Source organism: Ranitomeya imitator, chromosome 2, assembly GCF_032444005.1.
Source record: "Ranitomeya imitator isolate aRanImi1 chromosome 2, aRanImi1.pri, whole genome shotgun sequence".
In the NCBI taxonomy this organism is placed as follows: domain Eukaryota; kingdom Metazoa; phylum Chordata; class Amphibia; order Anura; family Dendrobatidae; genus Ranitomeya; species Ranitomeya imitator.
In genome coordinates this window covers 513,495,874-513,513,377 of record NC_091283.1, presented here as the reverse complement: position 1 = coordinate 513,513,377, position 17,504 = coordinate 513,495,874, and the positions used below count along the sequence as shown (strand labels likewise).

At 46.3% G+C, this 17,504-nt stretch overlaps 1 protein-coding gene across 1 annotated transcript in view; it reads right to left on the bottom strand.

Annotated features, from left to right (window-relative positions):
• NPEPPS (aminopeptidase puromycin sensitive) overlaps nucleotides 1-17,239 on the bottom strand; it is a 55,640-nt gene extending 38,401 nt beyond the window's left edge. Inside the window, exons 1-2 of the mRNA XM_069751710.1 lie at nucleotides 16,969-17,239; nucleotides 3,653-3,737 (exon numbers count right to left, since the gene is read on the bottom strand). Of these exons, the coding sequence (XP_069607811.1) occupies nucleotides 3,653-3,737; nucleotides 16,969-17,091 (208 nt within the window). The 5' untranslated portion in view covers nucleotides 17,092-17,239. The remainder of the gene's footprint in view (nucleotides 1-3,652; nucleotides 3,738-16,968) is intronic.
• Nucleotides 17,240-17,504: the final 265 nt, after the last annotated feature.

The window sequence follows — 17,504 nt, the reverse complement described above, 5'->3', positions numbered from 1 at the left end:
TGTATCAGACAGGAGAGCAGGAGCAAAATGACAAAGGCTATGTGCACACGTAGGAAATGTGGTGCAGAATTTTCTGCACTAAATCTGCAGCTCCTGGCAGAATCTGCAGGTGCGTTTTTTATGTGTTTTTTGTGCGTTTTTTATGCGTTTTTTGTGCAGTTTTTACCACTGTGGATTTCTATAATGGAGGGGTGCAGAAACGATGCAGAACAGCACAAAAGAAGTGACGTGCACTTCTTTGAAATCTGCAGCGTTTCTGCGCAGATTTTTCTGCACCATGTGAACAGCTTTTTTTCACATTGATTTACATTGCACTGTAATCACAGTGTAGTTCTGCAGCGTTTCTGCTGCAGTTCTGCACTAAATCTGCATCGTGTGCACATACCCAAAGAGCTGTGCACACTTGTAATCCTCTAAGCAGTCTGTGTCTCTGCTGCTAGAGACGGAGAACATTTGGCAATAGGCAGTGGTCAACAAGTTAGACAGAATAACAATTGATTTGCAAATCGCCAAATGAGATCAAGCTTTCGGAAAGTACCGTAGTACTGCTATAGCGCAGGAGAGTACATTACAGGACCACATGCTAAATGTCTCTCTACTCAGCACCCCTCAGATATAACTTATCAAATAAAAATAATAAATCACAAATGGCCCACAGATGTGATAGCCATCCTTTCAGGAATGAGTTAAACTGTGCCAACATGAAGCCCATAACTGCAAGGAGATCTCGTTCCATCAGAACTTCCTCCTTCACCATCCTCATACTTGGAATTCTCTCCCAATAGAGCTGTCACACACCATGATGTATCCCTGCCCTATACAAGGACCTCCCAGGCCACTCACACACCAGATGCCACAAGCAGATGTAAACCTCACATTTTATCACATAGGAGTCACCTCCGTGCCAATGAGCCTTCACACATTGCACTTACAATATATGATGGGACCTGCTGCATACACTTTCTGCTAATAAGCATAGTACCATCAGATTTTTTGCCTATTCTAAAGTAGCTCTTTCCTCCCAAGCATTTCAAAGCTAATTCATCAGGCGCAGTAGTCACTTGATTCGCTTCCTCTTCCCCCGCTTGACCCTCGGCAAGCTCATCTGTCATTTGCTGTACTCAACAAAAGTCATGTATGTCACGATCAGCCCTGCGCTTCCTTCTGAAACTACATTAAATGGCTCAACGGACTTCCCCTATGCAACCAATATTTATAGAAAGATATTAATTTTCAGTAATACTAGGACTTTTTAGATCTACGATTACAAAGACAAAAAAACAAACAAAAAACAAGAAATGGTTTATCACCACCTTCAGAATTCTCTCGCACTCCACTGGGCCCTTTTTGATGATGTTGGTTTGTAGACAATGCTCGTAATACCCTGGGGCACCAGTAAAATTAAGTATTACCAGTGCCGAATATTTCATATACTGGAATCAGGTCTCAACTTGGAAACTGAGTGTGGGTATCAGTACCAGCTAAATAGTTCAATACTAGACAAAAAACTGGACCTAACAGTTGTAGAGAAATATTCAAGTGCCCTCACAGGACCACTGCAGCTTATTTTGGGAGTGCCACAACATCAGCTTTCACAATACAAAGGGACCATTAGTAGTCACTTCCCCCACTTAATTCTTATAGTATGATGACTGAGTCCATACAAGTTACAGTTGTCAGGTACGTTACACAAAGTGATTACGCTGCAGATTTTCCATCTGGTTTTGAGGGCAGAAAGATCGCCAGAAAACGACAAGCAAATTGGACAAGATTGTCCCAAAACTCAACCACACCCCGCAGAAAAAAAAAAAAGCAGCTGTTGGCCTGTGCGGCTGATGTTATATCTGCAGCATTTCAATTTATGCTGAAATTCTCCCAATCTGTGACAGATGATGACCATTTTGTAAATTAAAATTCACAGCAGAATAGTTTCATGTGTTAATATACCCTTAGGGCTCGCTCAAACATGACATGGCAGAGTGCTATGCGATGTTCAGCGGATAGTACTCGGACCAATTCTATACTATGGGGAAGGGCAGATCTGCATTTTTTCCTCATGCCAATTTGGCATGAGAAAAAAAGAAAAATTGCAGCATGCCGTGAGTGGTTCTGAAAAATCGGATCATGTGCGCCCATACAAGTCATCCGAGTGCAGTTCCATTTACGTTGACGGAGACAATAGAAAAGATGGAGAAATTAAGCTCTGATCAGACTGAGCAGAGTGTCATTACAATACTCAACCTAATTCTCTCAGAAGAGAATCATCGCTCATGTGAGCGAGCCCTTAGGCTGAGAATGGACACAGTGGTCTACCCCATGTTAGCACCAATTGCATCAATGAGATACTTCACTGCAGAGTGGCGCAGTTTTCAAAGATGACTTCATGATCATGCGGTTTTTTGGGTAACAACTGCAATTTCCCAGTAAACTACAAAGAGGTCAAAGGCACGGTCATCATGGCAGGGCCAATCATTTAAAGGGACACTGTCACCTGAATTTGGAGGGAACAATCTTCAGCCATGGAGGCGGGGTTTTTGATTCACCCTTTCCTTACCCGCTGGCTGCATGCTGGCTGCAATATTGGATTGAAGTTCATTCTCTGTCCTCCGTAGTACATGCCTGCACAAGGCAATCTTGCCTTGCCCAATCGTGTACTATGGAGGACAGAGAATGAACTTCAATCCAATATTGCAGCCAGCATGCAGCCAGCGGGTAAGGAAATGGTGAATCAAAAACCCAAAAACCCCGCCTCCATGACTGAAGATTGTACCCTCCAAATTCAGGTGACAGTGTCCTTTTAAGTGCACCTTCTCACCTGCTTGGTTTCCATCTAGCTCCACCCTTTTCTTGCTCTATTAAGCCAGAGCTGTCAATCAAAGAAGAAGAGGGTGGAGAAAGAGGGACAACAAGCAGATGTGGAGGTCTATTTACATTTTCAGCCCCGCCAAGGGTGCACAAGAGCTTGCACTTGGCTTGAAAAGCCATTCTGTGCCGACAGATGCCCTTTAACGTTGGCGCAGTTACAGACTGCGTCACTGCTGTTCCTCAGTAATAATAATCTTTATTTTTATATAGCGCTAACATATTCTGCAGCGCTTTATAGTTTGCACACATTATCATCACTGTCCCCATTGGGGCTCACAATCTAGATTCCCTATCAGTGTGTATTGGAGTGTGGGAGGAAACCGGAGAACCCAGAGGAAACCCACACAAACACGGGGAGAACATACAAACTCCCTGCAGACATTGTCCAAGGTGGGATTAGAACCCAGGACTCCAGCGCTGCAAGACTGCAGTGCTATCCACTGAGCCACCATGCTGCCCCATGTTTAATATAACTCAACTAGTAACAATTAACACTCATAGCTATTAGGGAAAAGAATCCTTTTAAAGCTGTTGTCCGGTCCCGATCACAACACATTACATAGAACAGCTCATCAATATCCTATCGGTAGAGGGTCAACACATAGAACCCCCAACAATCAGCTATTTTCTCCAACAGCATCAATTCCATTCAAGAAATATACATATGACGGCCGCTGGAGAAAAAAAACAGCTTATCAGTAGGGGTGCCGGGTGTGGGATCCACCATGATCGGATATAGAGAGGTCATCTATATGTTGGGATTGGATTACCCCTTTAGGTAACTTACCTTCATCTCCTTCTGGGGCATATGAAGCCGTGATGATGTCAATGTCCGCACAGTTCATAACAATCTGATTGGTGGCATTCTTAACCTGCACAGAAAAATACACATACTATTAATTACTACAAGGCTGTGTGTGGGCACTTAACTCACTGCAAGGTAACACTTCGCAGTGGCATATCTGCCTATACATGCACAGGGACCTTCCCAGAATACAGATTTCCCATCAGTGCCATAGGAAAACTACAAACCCATGCATGATCAGTAATGGAAGACCTTGCTCCACCCAGATTGAGTAACACATTGTTTAAAGGGCATTAGTGCAGCAAAGGTGATTTTTGTTTTCATGAAAAAGATACCTTCAGCACTTCTTGATCCAGTGCCCAAGGTGGTGCCTGCCTTACAATGCTATAGCATGAACAACAGGCGCGCTTTCCACTGGTGATTAGAGGGCTGGGTAAACCAGCTATCATCTCCATGATGAAGTGCCTAGGCTGACTAGAAAGCAGAGTTCAAAGGAGACAAGCAATTGATCTAGTGGATTTGCTCTGGCTTCAGAGGGCAGGCAGGGCCAGCATGTCATACATTAATTAGATTCAGTCACAGAGACTAGGCCGTGTCATTAAGGAAATTTCCATGCAGCAACAGGACTCTGCATAAAAAAAACCCACAGCAAGGTCTGGACCTTTCTGGGGAAAGTTCACTCAATAACCTGAATGCGTGCACCAACAAGGTGATTACTTCCACCCACAGCTTATTCACATTTTTTGGCAAAAATCATTTCCATTTTTTTGTCCCTTTTCTGTGGATTTTGATCACTGCATTGATCTACACCATTGGTCTGATATGCCAATATAACAAGCTTCCTGGTGCACCAATGCCAGAATGTGTGACCACGTGAATGGTATGGGATCCATTCCAGATTCGTAAGGCTACTTTCACACTAGCGTCGGAATCTCCCCGTCGCAATGCGTCGGGGAGAGATTCCGACGCTAGCGTTTAGCGCATTGCACAATGGAGGCAGCGGATGCATTTCTCCGGCGCATCCGCTGCCCCATTGTAAGGTGCGGGGAGGTGGGGGCGGAGTTCCGGCGGCGCATGCATGGTCTATAGGGAAAAAACGCATCCTGCAAGCACTTTTGCAGGATGCGTTTTTTCTGCAAAACGACGCATTGTGACGGATTGCAGAAACCGCTAGTGTGAAAGTAGCCTTAGAGATGCAAGATAAAAGAATGGCTAAAATGACAGCCGTGTCCTAACAGGTGAAGTGAATATAACATAATGTGTCAGAGGTCCAGATTTACAGATATTTTGGGTTCAGTGGCTTCATACTGCCATTCAGTTTGAGAATAGAACCAGAAGAGGGGCACCTGAAGACGATAAACCTACCTGTCTGAAAAATGTCCTTTTGTTGGCTATTTACACTGGCAGATATTCGGCCCCATAACGAGAACTAAGTGGCAATACAGAGTCCATTGTGCATATATTGTAGGGTTTTCATAGTCAGTCACTCCCCACAGCTCCCATTATTGTCCCCATTTACAGAAGAGCAGGTTGAGCTCTGCACAAGTTTACACTGGGCAATGGTGGCACTTTCACATGGACAGTGTACAGTTCCGATCACCAGGCCTAACCAATTAATCAGGTTTTCCGTCTCATGGATGTGTGAAACCATTCTTGTAGGTAAACCCACCATATCATTCATTGGCAAGAAGCTCTCTACAAAAAAAAAATAGAAAGGATTTTTTTTTAATTTTTAGCTTGATGCCAACATGCCCCTGCAGAGAACTGACACATGCAGTTTGTTTTCCTTTATGTGGCCATAGTCATCCTGAGCATGGTCTGTCCCCATGAATAAGAAAGCCAATGACTCTGAATGTGGGGTGGGAGCACAGCATGTACTGATCAAGAGAAGTCCCCTATATAGGCGCTAGTACTGTGCATGAGCAGCGTCATTCATGTAAATCAATAGTACACGGGCTGCATAAGTGATAAATCTGCAGAAGCCGTGGAAGGTCTGTATATGACATTAGCATACTGAAATGGGAGCCATCGTCCAAGGTGATTAACGGATATACATTTACAAAGATCTTTGCCAGGTCATACAGAGCAGTGAGGGCAGATGCAGGCGCATTTAAAAACTTTATGTGTTCCCTTAAAGTGATACACACCCTTTTACGTAGTCTACTTTCTGTTGTCTATCACCCATTTTTTGCTCAACCTAGTTACATATTTTATTAATTATTGATACTTACTATACACTAATTGGGCATTAGACCAGGTGGGTGTCTTTGTCTTCATTCAGACCTATATTTGCTTAGGGATACCAATGGTTGGGTTGCACAAGCACCTTATCCTATCTGCTGCTATTTTCTTCCCCCCCTTCCACTATATTATAGGTGGACCCTGTGCTTTACACCTGTGAGAATCACTATTTGGCTTTGTCTCCAATTTGATTACTACTATTTCCTTTATGTATGTGCATTTTGAATAAATTTGATATTTTATTTTGGGACTTCTTTGGCTCTTTTCTGTAGCAGTGAGAAAGGTCTGGGGTAAAACCTGAGGACTGGCTCCCTTCCTATAGTGGCATTAGTTGCATGTTTGGTGGTCACTAAGTCCATGTGTCATATACTTCCCCCCAGTCCATCAGTGGGCATGACAGTAGCATTTATTACGTGTGTTTATATGGCCAGGTCTGACTAAAGGTGTCCATATACCATAGATACCAGCTGGCATGCCTCTTCCCTTCCTCATACACGGTTTCATACTCAAATCGGCCAAGTGGGCATGTGTTCACAATAGGAAATAAACCAGTGCCAGAAAATTCTGGCATTGAAAAAGTATGGACATGTTGAAATTCAGAGGACCTGTCATAAGGTCAAGAGTGGGCAGTTTCTTCTTTTATACCAGCTGATTTCCTGAGTAATCTGTCTTCGTTTTGTCTGTTTGTTTTTTTTTATTCTGCCATCCGGTTCCAGAGATATGGGTATTTTATTTATTTATTGCTGTTAAGGTCCTCCTTACTAGTGATGAGCGAGTATACTAGTTGCACCGATTTTCCCGAGCACGCTCGGGTGGTCTCCGAGTATTTATGACTGCTCGGAGATTTAGTTTTCATCGGCAGCTGAAGGATTTACAGCTATTAGCCAGCTTGATTACATGTGGGGATTCCCTAGCAACCAGGCAACCCCCACATGTACTCCGCCTAGCTAGTGGCTGTAAATCATTCAGCTGCCGCGATGAAAACTATATCTCCGAGCAGTCAGAAATACTCGGAGGTCACCAGAGCAACGAGTACACTAGTCCTTACAAAAGGGCGGTGCTGAGAGAATAATTATGCAAAGCAGTCCAAAGACACGCCCCAAAAGAACTCAGTGAGCCACCCCCACTTGGCAACGAGTATAAAAATTACAACTAAATAAAAAAGCCCATATCTCTGGAACCATACGGTGAATTTAAGAAACAAAAAATAAAAATACAGAATACCCAGGGGAGGAGCAAGAATAAAAGAGCAAAAACTTCCCACTTTTCACCTGGTGACAGGTTACTTTTAAGCGCATAATACAAAGTAATGCCAATATCAGCAGGAACCATCCCAGACTCTTGCAACCCGTAGCCATATATCAATGACAACTTGGCAGTATACATAGAAGTTTGGCAGAACAGGTTGGACAGGCATGCATCTGAAGTAACCAGGAGGAGTTACCTAATCTTAGAATGCTTCATAGACTTACGATAATTAGATGTGATTTCTACTGTGTACCTAGAAAGCGAAATCTTGCGCGACATGTAATAATGATGTTTATGTGAGGCCCCTTTCATACCACATTATGGGCATACATTGCTTGTAGAGGGGCAAAACATGGCACAAGCTGAATTTCTTGGGGTAGGTGGGACCTTTGCATGCACCGTATGCCTCTATAATACTGCATTATCATAGTCTTTAGAATCCTATGTCATAAAGCCCCAATTAGCGAATGATTACCGTACTAACATTTGTGCCAGAGTTAAATTGATCTTGAAGGCTGGAAAGCATTAAAGGGGTTGTTCACTACTCGGACAACCCCTTCTCAAATCCCATGTTTCCCCACGAAAAATGACACCTATACCCACCCCCGATGCTGTTCCAGCGGAGTCGGCACTGGCCCTCCCATGCGAGATCGTTATGTTCTACAATCCCTGTGGCCAATCAAGACCACTTCCCTGCTGATCCCTGCGGCTGCCAATTGGCAGTAGGGATCACATGACAAAACATGTCACACAAGCCGCAGAGCTTACACCGCTGGAACGGGGCCAACAAAGAAGGCGAGTATAGGTAGTATTTTACTGGGAGAACCGGTGATTCAGAAGAGGTCGTCTGAGTAGTAGACAACCCTTTTAACTATAAAATATTGTCTACTCCAAGACAGAACAGCTAATTAACCCACATTAACCACAAGTATGCAAGTAAAGTTCAGAGCTACATCTCACCAGCCAACCAAAAAAACTACCACAAACTCTGGCACCTGCCCAATGCACCCTGTAAATGAGAGATTACTAGGATATAAAATGGAAAGGTTCAACTCTCACCGGCAAAATATCTACTTAATTACAGATGGGATACCTGAAAGACAGGCTGCACCTGCTGCACAGGGCAAATATCCAAACAGCGCACCCAGTGCCATCACATGCCACCTATGGTTCTGCAAGTGCACAGAGAAGGAATCTATATGTAGGGGGCACAATCAGGGCTGCAAGGCCAGAAAACAAGAAGCTAAACCTGTACACAGAGCCTTGTACTTTACACCCTGGAAGGAGATCAATGGACTCACGCAAGTCAGGAAGGAAAAAGCTTATTAGACAAAAGGGAAAAGATTGCACGTGACAGCCAGACAATGATCATTTAGGATAACGCTAGCTACAATCCTCTGGGTTAAGCTGCCAATGGACTTTTTTCTTTTTTCGTGGCGAACAGAGCAAGTTTTATACAGTCTCAAGGGACTGGTTGATAATCTCTCCAAACGTCACCAGTAAGAAAGAGGCATTTCCAGTTAAAGTGGATCTGTCACACTGAACAAGCTCTCAATTTACTAGCAATAAGGGGAGGTTTATTCAATGATTGACCCGCTGCATAACGAGGGTGTCAGAGGGAGACCACCCTCATGACCAGGCTAGTCTCTGCAGGTAGGACAGCTTAATGAAGGTATGTTCAGATTTTCTGTGACTGCTCCATAGTTCTGAATCAGTGGGGTTTAGAAATATGTCTGCATACTGCAGAAACAAAACGCAACATGTAGGAAATAGAAGTAACAGACCCAATGTCTGAATATACCGTGAGGGGAGAACAAAGTACTGCAGTACACAGTCACTGGGAAAGGTAAGAGAGGCCCGGCGCCTGCGCACTGCAGTACTTTGCTCTGCCCTCAACAAGGCAGATAAGTACGCCTGAGCAAGAGCGTGATGCCGGGGAGCGAGGAAGAAGGAGGAGGGTGGAATCGCAAGAAGATGGGAGGTGCCAAACCAGGACCTGCGACACCCATCGGAACAGACTGCCCCCTGGGCGAGTATGATAAAACTTATTTTTCTTCTCTTGCAGGTTGGATCAGGGGCTTATCTACAGCATTATAGAATTCTGCATATAAGTCCTGAAAGGTGGTGGCCGTAACTCATATTGGCCAAACCTGGTGACAGGTTCCGTTTTATTTATTTCAGTTTTTCAATACAAAAAGTTAAAATTCATATATTATATAGAGTCATTACAACTGGATTAACATTGGATTGCTGCCACATATTGACCTCAGTGACCTTGCACTTTCATGTGGCAACATATGACCAGAAAAATTAATATTCTAGCTGCACACAAGTGATCGGTGCCATTACGGCTTTAGGCTCAGGTCTTTGGCACCTGCAAGGCCTTTTTTTATCACAATCCTAAGACGTTTACAACTTGTAACTTCTCATAACAAAACCTCATTTCATCTGATTTTAAGGTGTTGTCATGATTATGCAACACTGCATTGAATCAGAGCTACTACTCACCTGGTAAATCCCTTTAATTGTACTGCAGCAATGACATGCCAACCATGTGCCTGCTACATTCAATCACTGGCCTCAACAGTTTTGTGACGCCCATGCTGACATTGCTGTTGTCAACAGTTACGAGCTGCAGTGGTCAGGTGGATGTGGTGGACAGCTAATAAACACAATTCCACCTATTACAAGCCTAAATACAAAGTGCAAAAGGTAAAGTGTCTAGTGCAGAGCTACCCCCCATGATGAAGCATCACACGAAACGCGCGTCGGGTCTCTGCGCTGCACTGCCAGGTAATATACTCTTTCCAGCCTAATGCACTAGAGACACTTTACCTTTTGCACTTTGCACGTATACACCTCTATAGTGTCCACCGCCTCAAATAGGAGCATTATTGCTTATCTATTTGGTCACATTGAGTCATTGTGCCCTACATAAATGTACTCAATATTTTTTTACCCCTATTTATATGTGGTTCCTAGAAATAGTCCTCTATATTTATACTTGTAGGCTCATATCTTTGGACATCAGACTTTCACATTGCATTGCTGCTACTATGTCTCTTTCACTGCCATTCTGCCCATCAGGTGGTAAGAACCCTTACTCAGTGTATATGCATATGAACTTTCGGGCCTTTTTATTTAAAAAAAAAAAAAAAATTCATGCACCTTTTATTAAGACCTCTGTCTCTGTAATTTCTATGCAGTTTGCTATTGCATGATATCATTTGAATTTGTTATATTGTATGTTTTTGTATATCTCCTGATACTTTCATTTTAGGCTTCAGTATATTCCCAGTGCAGGCAGCTTAGGCTAGTTTCACACTAGCGTTTACCTGATCTGCGTCGGACTGTGGACTTCCTCCGTGAAGCCCCGCCCTCGGCCGCACCTCCGCCGCTAGCTCTGCCTACTTCTGCATGAGGCCTGCATGCGCCCTGCCTACCTATCTTTAACATTAGGTACGCAGGTCGTGCGGCTGTATGCGGATCCTTCCGCATTCGTCATTTTGACGATGTGGAGAAAAAAAAATGCTACAGGCTGCGTCCTACGCTGGTCGCCGCATCGTCAAAACGACGCATGCGGAAGCATCCGCATACAGCCGCACGACCTGCGTACCTAATGTTAAAGATAGGTACGCAGGCCGCATGCAGGCGTGGCATGCCTTCCCCCCCCCCCCCCCCCCCGGACACAATCGCCTCCCAGCCATCTCTCAGCCCCTAATTAAAAAAACGAATATTGCAGGATTAGAAGGGACCCCAACTTAAAGAGCCACCTTGACAGAATGCAGCATTAGTGCTGCACAAGATGGCTCTTTTAATTAAATTTTTAAATAAAAATATATCTGCTTTTAATTGGCATAAGCTTCCTTGTCTTTATAAGATTTATTAGCTAATAAACACAAGCTGGGCCCACCAAGGCGGTGCTGCTGGGGCAAAGGGCATGTATATTTTATCACATAGCCTGCTTGGAGCAATACCGCAGCATTCTGGATCCAGTTTTCAATAGTTCGGTCAGCATGGCAGTTTTTACCATCACATGGAGCCTGATTTATTTTTGTGTGCAAATGAGAAATAAATTCTAAGCTTCAGGTTCTATCCAGAACTCGCTGGTGCCGGCAGGTGCGTAACTGTAAGGCCGGCTTCACAATAGCGTGTTTTACGGACGTAAGAGCGGTGCTGAAAATACGGATTGCATACGGTACAATGTTTCTCTATGGCCCAGCTCCTACCTGCCGTATTTTACTGATCCGTATTATACGGTCTTCTACGGCCGTAGAAAATCGCAGCATGCTGCGTTTGTCACCGTATTGCGCAAAAAAAACGCCAATGAAAGTCTATGGGGGCGAGAAAAATACGGATTACACACGGACCAACCGTGTGACTTGCGAGAAATACACAGCGGTGTTAAGGTACCTTCACACACAACGATTTCGTTATCGATATCGTTGCAACGTCATGCTTTTTGTGACATAGCAACGATTCCGCTAACTATCTCGTTATGTGTGACAGCGTCCAACAATCAGGCCCCTGCTGGGAGATCGTTGGTCGTAGGGAATGATCAGGACCTTTTTTTGGTCGCTGATCACCCCGCTGTCATCGCTAGATCGGCGTGTGTGACGCCGATCTAGCGATGTGTTCACCTGTAACCAGGGTAAACATCGGGTTACTAAGTGCAGGGCTGCGCTTAGTAACCCGATATTTACCCTGGTTACCATAGTAAAATAAAAAAAAAAAAAAAAAAAAAAACACTACATACTCACATTCCGATGTCTGTTACGTCCCCCGCCGTCAGCTTCCCTGTCAGTGCCGGCCGTAAAGCAGAGCACAGCGGTGACGGCTTTACGGCCGGCGGCGCTGACAGTATATATGATGTTACGATTTTTTGAGAACATGGATCCATTGTATGTCCGTATGTCTGTTTTGCAAGCCTGCGAGAAAATCTCGCAGTACGGATGCCATACGGATTACATACAGAGGATGCCATGCGCAAAATACGCTGACACACCCTGCCTACGGAGGAGATACGGACCACTATTTTGGGGACTTTTCAGCGTATTACGACCGTAAATTACAGACCGTATTTTTATACGCTGAGTGTGACGCAGGCCTAAGTATGTGATTTTCACACATGCGGTCACATGCAGACTAGATGTGCACAGCCTCGCTCAATGCAAGTATAATAAGTGAGGTCAGACATGTCTAGTCTGAATGTGGCCAGAAGTATACAAACCACTTACTTGCAGTCACGTTACCGTCCGCTCCCAGTGTGATTCACAAATCTGAAGTCAAGGAGCGGCAGCAGTCTTGTACCCCAGGTCCAGACAATCCCTTTAACGTTGCAAAGATAGACATTTTGTCATTTATTTGTTTGACATGTGCAAAACTGGTAAAAACTGACATTAACGAAACACCAACGACCACTCAGACCATTTTCTTTTTTTGGTGTATGTGAAAAATCACTGATGTCTGAATGAGGCCTTAAACCGTGAAAAAGGGACAGTACCAAAATGACACAAGGATGACATCTGCGTCCTGCCAGACTTTTTTTTCCCTCATAGACCCTGTGAATTTACTTGGATCAAGAATGTAACTGTCTAAGATTTATTCGGGGCTTTTTTTTTTTTTTGCAGATGTTTAGACCCTAATTCATCAATTTGATTACGCCAGAAATCTGGCATTAAGCGCTTTGAAAGGTTGCAAAATGTTTGCGCACCACAGAGTTGTGACAAATGGAGTTTTCATACTAGTTTGGCCCAGCTAGACCAAAATGGGCAAAACAGGGGTGAGGCATGGCGACACCTGCAGGTGCCTCTGGTTGAATCAGGCAGATCTCACTGCACTATGCCCCCTCATCAAGACTAAGGTGAGCAATGCTGGTATTGATGAATTAGGCCGTGATCTGCAATAAAACATGGACATGTGGACAGCCACATACACCATATCAGGTACCAGATCTATACCTGAAAAACAGACATTTCAATGAGGACCAAGGCAGAGCCGTCCTTCCTGTACTCCATGGCTGCCCACAATTTTGCCCAGACTGACCACCGTAGGTTATCTTTGTGTTTGATAATTACCTTTTCATATGTCAAACTATGCAAAAAAAAACAAAAACAGAAATCAGTCAGAGCCTGCACATATTACTATGGAGAAACTATGCCATGGGGTCTGAGACTACAAAGACATAGCTACGATTGGCTGGCACATGCTGAACCGCCAATTATACTCTTGGACAACAGCAGACACTTCTTGTCACGCTGCCCATGCCACAACATTTCCAGGGCGCCACATCTACGAGTTTCCTAACACATTCTCCTATTATGACCACATGGACAAAACAAGTAAGACGTACGCCCTGATCCTCAAGCATCCAAAGTCTAAAATGTGTGAAATCTGGACAAGAAATAATGGAGCAGAAGTGTCTCCACTGGCATCAGCGTGCTGGGGGGCATCAGCGTGCTGGGGGGGGCATCAGCGTGCTGGGGGGGGCATCAGCGTGCCGGGGGGGGCATCAGCGTGCCGGGGGGGGCATCAGCGTGCCGGGGGGGGGCATCAGCGTGCCGGGGGGGGGGCATCAGCGTGCCGGGGGGGGGGCATCAGCGTGCCGGGGGGGGGCATCAGCGTGCCGGGGGGGGCATCAGCGTGCCGGGGGGGGGGGAGCCAACACTCACAATGCAAGGAGAGGGAGCTGCACCGATCACACAGAGCACTGCAGGACTCTCCATGTGGAGGCTTCTACAGATGCAGGTCCCAATAGTGGGACCCCCAAGTATCAGTGATGATATAGACTGTAGACATGGCATAATTGTCAGAGATGGAAATACCCCTTTAAATTTACCCTAATAGGAACAAAACAGAGACTAATCACAGCTGCTTATACTAATCAGATAATGTCATTGGGATCCAAATGAACACAGTCATCACACAAGAATCAGACGTGACGGATTTTAATACACCCAATGCTGTGCTTCTCTGGTATAATCAGCGGTGGATGGAGACAAGTAGGACAGACAGATTCCAATATGAGTGTGCAATGAGGTAGGAGAATGTTAAGTTTATCCTGGAAATCCCATTTATTTCGTCAAAGTCATGAACATGGAATAAAAAACAGAGTTGTTACTCATATTCCATGTGTCCAACACTGCCTCTCCGCCATGAGCTCAGTGACTGACTGCAGTGGTTACCAGCACTGTAGCAGTGTACTGGGGAGCAGTGAAGGAGAGGCGGTGCTGGACACAGGTTGATTTAAGGGGTTGTTCAATTTCAGAAAATATTTGTCCCTGGCTGCACTTTGTTATAAAATAACATGTTACCTATGCTCACCATCCCCAGGAACCAGTCATGGTGTTCAGTATTGGCTGCGGCACGGATGTCACAGCGACAGCACAGCAGCCAATCAGTGAGTTCGGGTAGCTCTGTGTGTAGACAGAACAGTTATGTGGCTAATACCAGACAACACCAGAGACACACTACTGGACCTGGTGATGGTGAGTAAAGGAGTGTTTTTAGGTTATAACATACAGCAGCTGGAGATGAAACATTTTTGGAAGGGGGGGGGGCAACCCCTTTAACAGCTGTGTTGGTTACTTAATGCCTTCACAAGCCTTGGCTCAAATATAAGTTTATCCTGGAAAATCACTTAAAAGAGAACTGGTCATTACATTCCATCTGCCTGATCCATGGGCAGCACGAATCAGAACCTGGCTATACAATTGCAGCCAGGGATATTTTACTCAGAAACACAGGAAATAGTTTGAAATGCCAGCTGGGAACTGTAGGGAGAGACATGACTGGACTAATGTGGTCCCCAGACGGCTTCTCCCCACACCGCTCCAGGTAACGGACAGGTCTCTCCTGTGTGAGTACATGGACACATCTATCACCTGGATGGGCTGGACTAGTCCGGTCTTTTCCTGTGGTCCCTAGTGGGCATCTCAGAGTGAGGCCTCATACACATGTCTGTCGCACATATACGTTGCATCCGCTTTTGTTTTTTTTCTCGGATACAACACGTAACCACTATGATTTATTAAGTAGAAAGGAAAAAGTATTGTCAGCTCACCCAAATATAGAGAGGGATCCGAGGCACGTGCAGCAGGAACAAGAATCGATAAATCCAGGTATTCCATAAAAACAAATGTACTTGTAAATCATTAAAGATCTCAATCGGCATAAAGAGTCTCGAGCCCCCAAAAGTGTTATACACTGCGGCAGACATGTTTCAATCCATGCGGTCTTCAATCACTGCAATGCATTGGGGGCTGGTGACTCTTTATGCCGATTGAGATATTTTTTATGATTTACAAGTAAGTTTGTTTTTATGGGATACCTGGATTTTTTTTTCTCTATTATCCACTATAATCCATGGTGTTATTCACATGTCTGTATTTTTCTGGCAGCATGAATGAAAAAGGCCATGCCTATGGGTCAGTAAAAACCATGGACACAGCATGACGGACAACATTGTAAAGTATAGGAAAAAGCTTAGTAATTTACTTATATCTAAAACCACTGAGGACACACGGATGACACTGGTATCATTTCCCCGTTTACACACATGCCAGGCTCTGGGACATGTGCCTCTGCATCAGGCACTTTATACTTAGGACAGGTTCCCTGTAAGATGCTTCAGCAGAGAAGACCAGTCACCATCAGTACTAGACCTGCATGTAGGGCTACACATGATCAATAGATGTCCTAATATGATCACACGTCTGCTGACCGCCCAATTACTGGGGCATCAGTGTGCTGGGGAGGGAGGGCATCAGTGTGCTGGGGGGGGTGCATCAGTGTGCGGGGGCATCAGTGTGCTGGGGGGGGTGCATCAGTGTGCGGGGGCATCAGTGTGCTGGGGGGGTGCATCAGTGTGCTGGGGCGGGGGCATCAGTGTGCTGGGGGGGCATCAGTGTGCGGGGGGGGCATCAGTGTGCTGGGGGGGCATCAGTGTGCGGGGGGGGCATCAGTGTGCTGGGGGGGCATCAGTGTGCGGGGGGGGCATCAGTGTGCTGGGGGGGGGGCATCAGTGTGCTGGGGGGGGCATCAGTGTGCTGGGGGGGGGCATCAGTGTGCAGGGGGGGGCATCAGTGTGCTGGGGGGAAAGCATCAGTGTGCTGGGGGGAAAGCATCAGTGTGCTGGGGGGAAAGCATCAGTGTGCTGGGGGGAAAGCATCAGTGTGCTGGGGGGAAAGCACAGTGTGCTGGGGGGGGGCATCAGTGTGCGGGGGGGGGGCATCAGTGTGCTGGGGGGGTGCATCAGTGTGCTGGGGCGGGGGCATCAGTGTGCTGGGGGGGGCATCAGTGTGCTGGGGGGGGCATCAGTGTGCTGGGGGGGCATCAGTGTGCTGGGGGGGCATCAGTGTGCTGGGGGGGCATCAGTGTGCAGGGGGGGCATCAGTGTGCTGGGGGGGCATCAGTGTGCTGGGGGGGCATCAGCGTGCTGGGGGGGGCATCAGCGTGCTGGGGGGGGCAGCCAACACTCACAATGTAAGGAGAGGGAGCTGCACCGATCACACAGAGCACTGCAGGACTCTCCATGTGGAGGCTCGGTCACTCCCTGCCCTACAACTTCTGCTGTGTAAAGTCCATGAGTAACACATGATTCACTGCGGGGGGAGAAGAGGACACATACATGATTTACACACCCACCTAGGAGACCCCACACAGAGCACGTACATGGAGAGGGCCATGGCTGAGACCCCACAGCTGGGGCTGATAACAGAGAACAGATGGATGTACCTGTGCACAGAGCTCACACATCCATCCATACACATTCATTACTAGCGCATGCGTACAGCCCCCGCAGCTTTTACCTCCACAGCAGCCTCCAGTTTCCCCTCGAAGGTGAAGTCTATGAGATCGGGCTTGAGACACAGCCCATAGTTGACGGGCCTCACGTCGCTGGGGAGCCGCTCGAAAAGTCTGCGGTCCGGCATGATAAGAACAGAAGCCCTGCGGCCTGTCACAAATTGAGGAAGCAAAAAAACCCTGCTGCCCGGACCGCGCACTGGACTGAACGGACCCAGACGAGCCTCTACCGACTGACAGACTGTGAGCGAACGAGAGGGGCGGAGCCGCGCAAAAACACGACGTAACCGCGTCAACTGTGGCGGCTCCAACCGCAGAGTGCCCCGCCCACCGCGCGAGTCACACCCCAAGACGTCCAGCCCCGCCCAGCCAAAGGCAACAGAGTAGGTATGTAACCCCGCCCTCTGCGCTATGACACCCCGCCCACTACACCGGGTCACTCCCTGACTAGTATTCTGTAGACACGTGCCACGCCCTTCCATTACGTTCTGTCACGTGCTGGAACCACAATGCTCCTGCGTTTATCCCTGCAGTCAGTGAT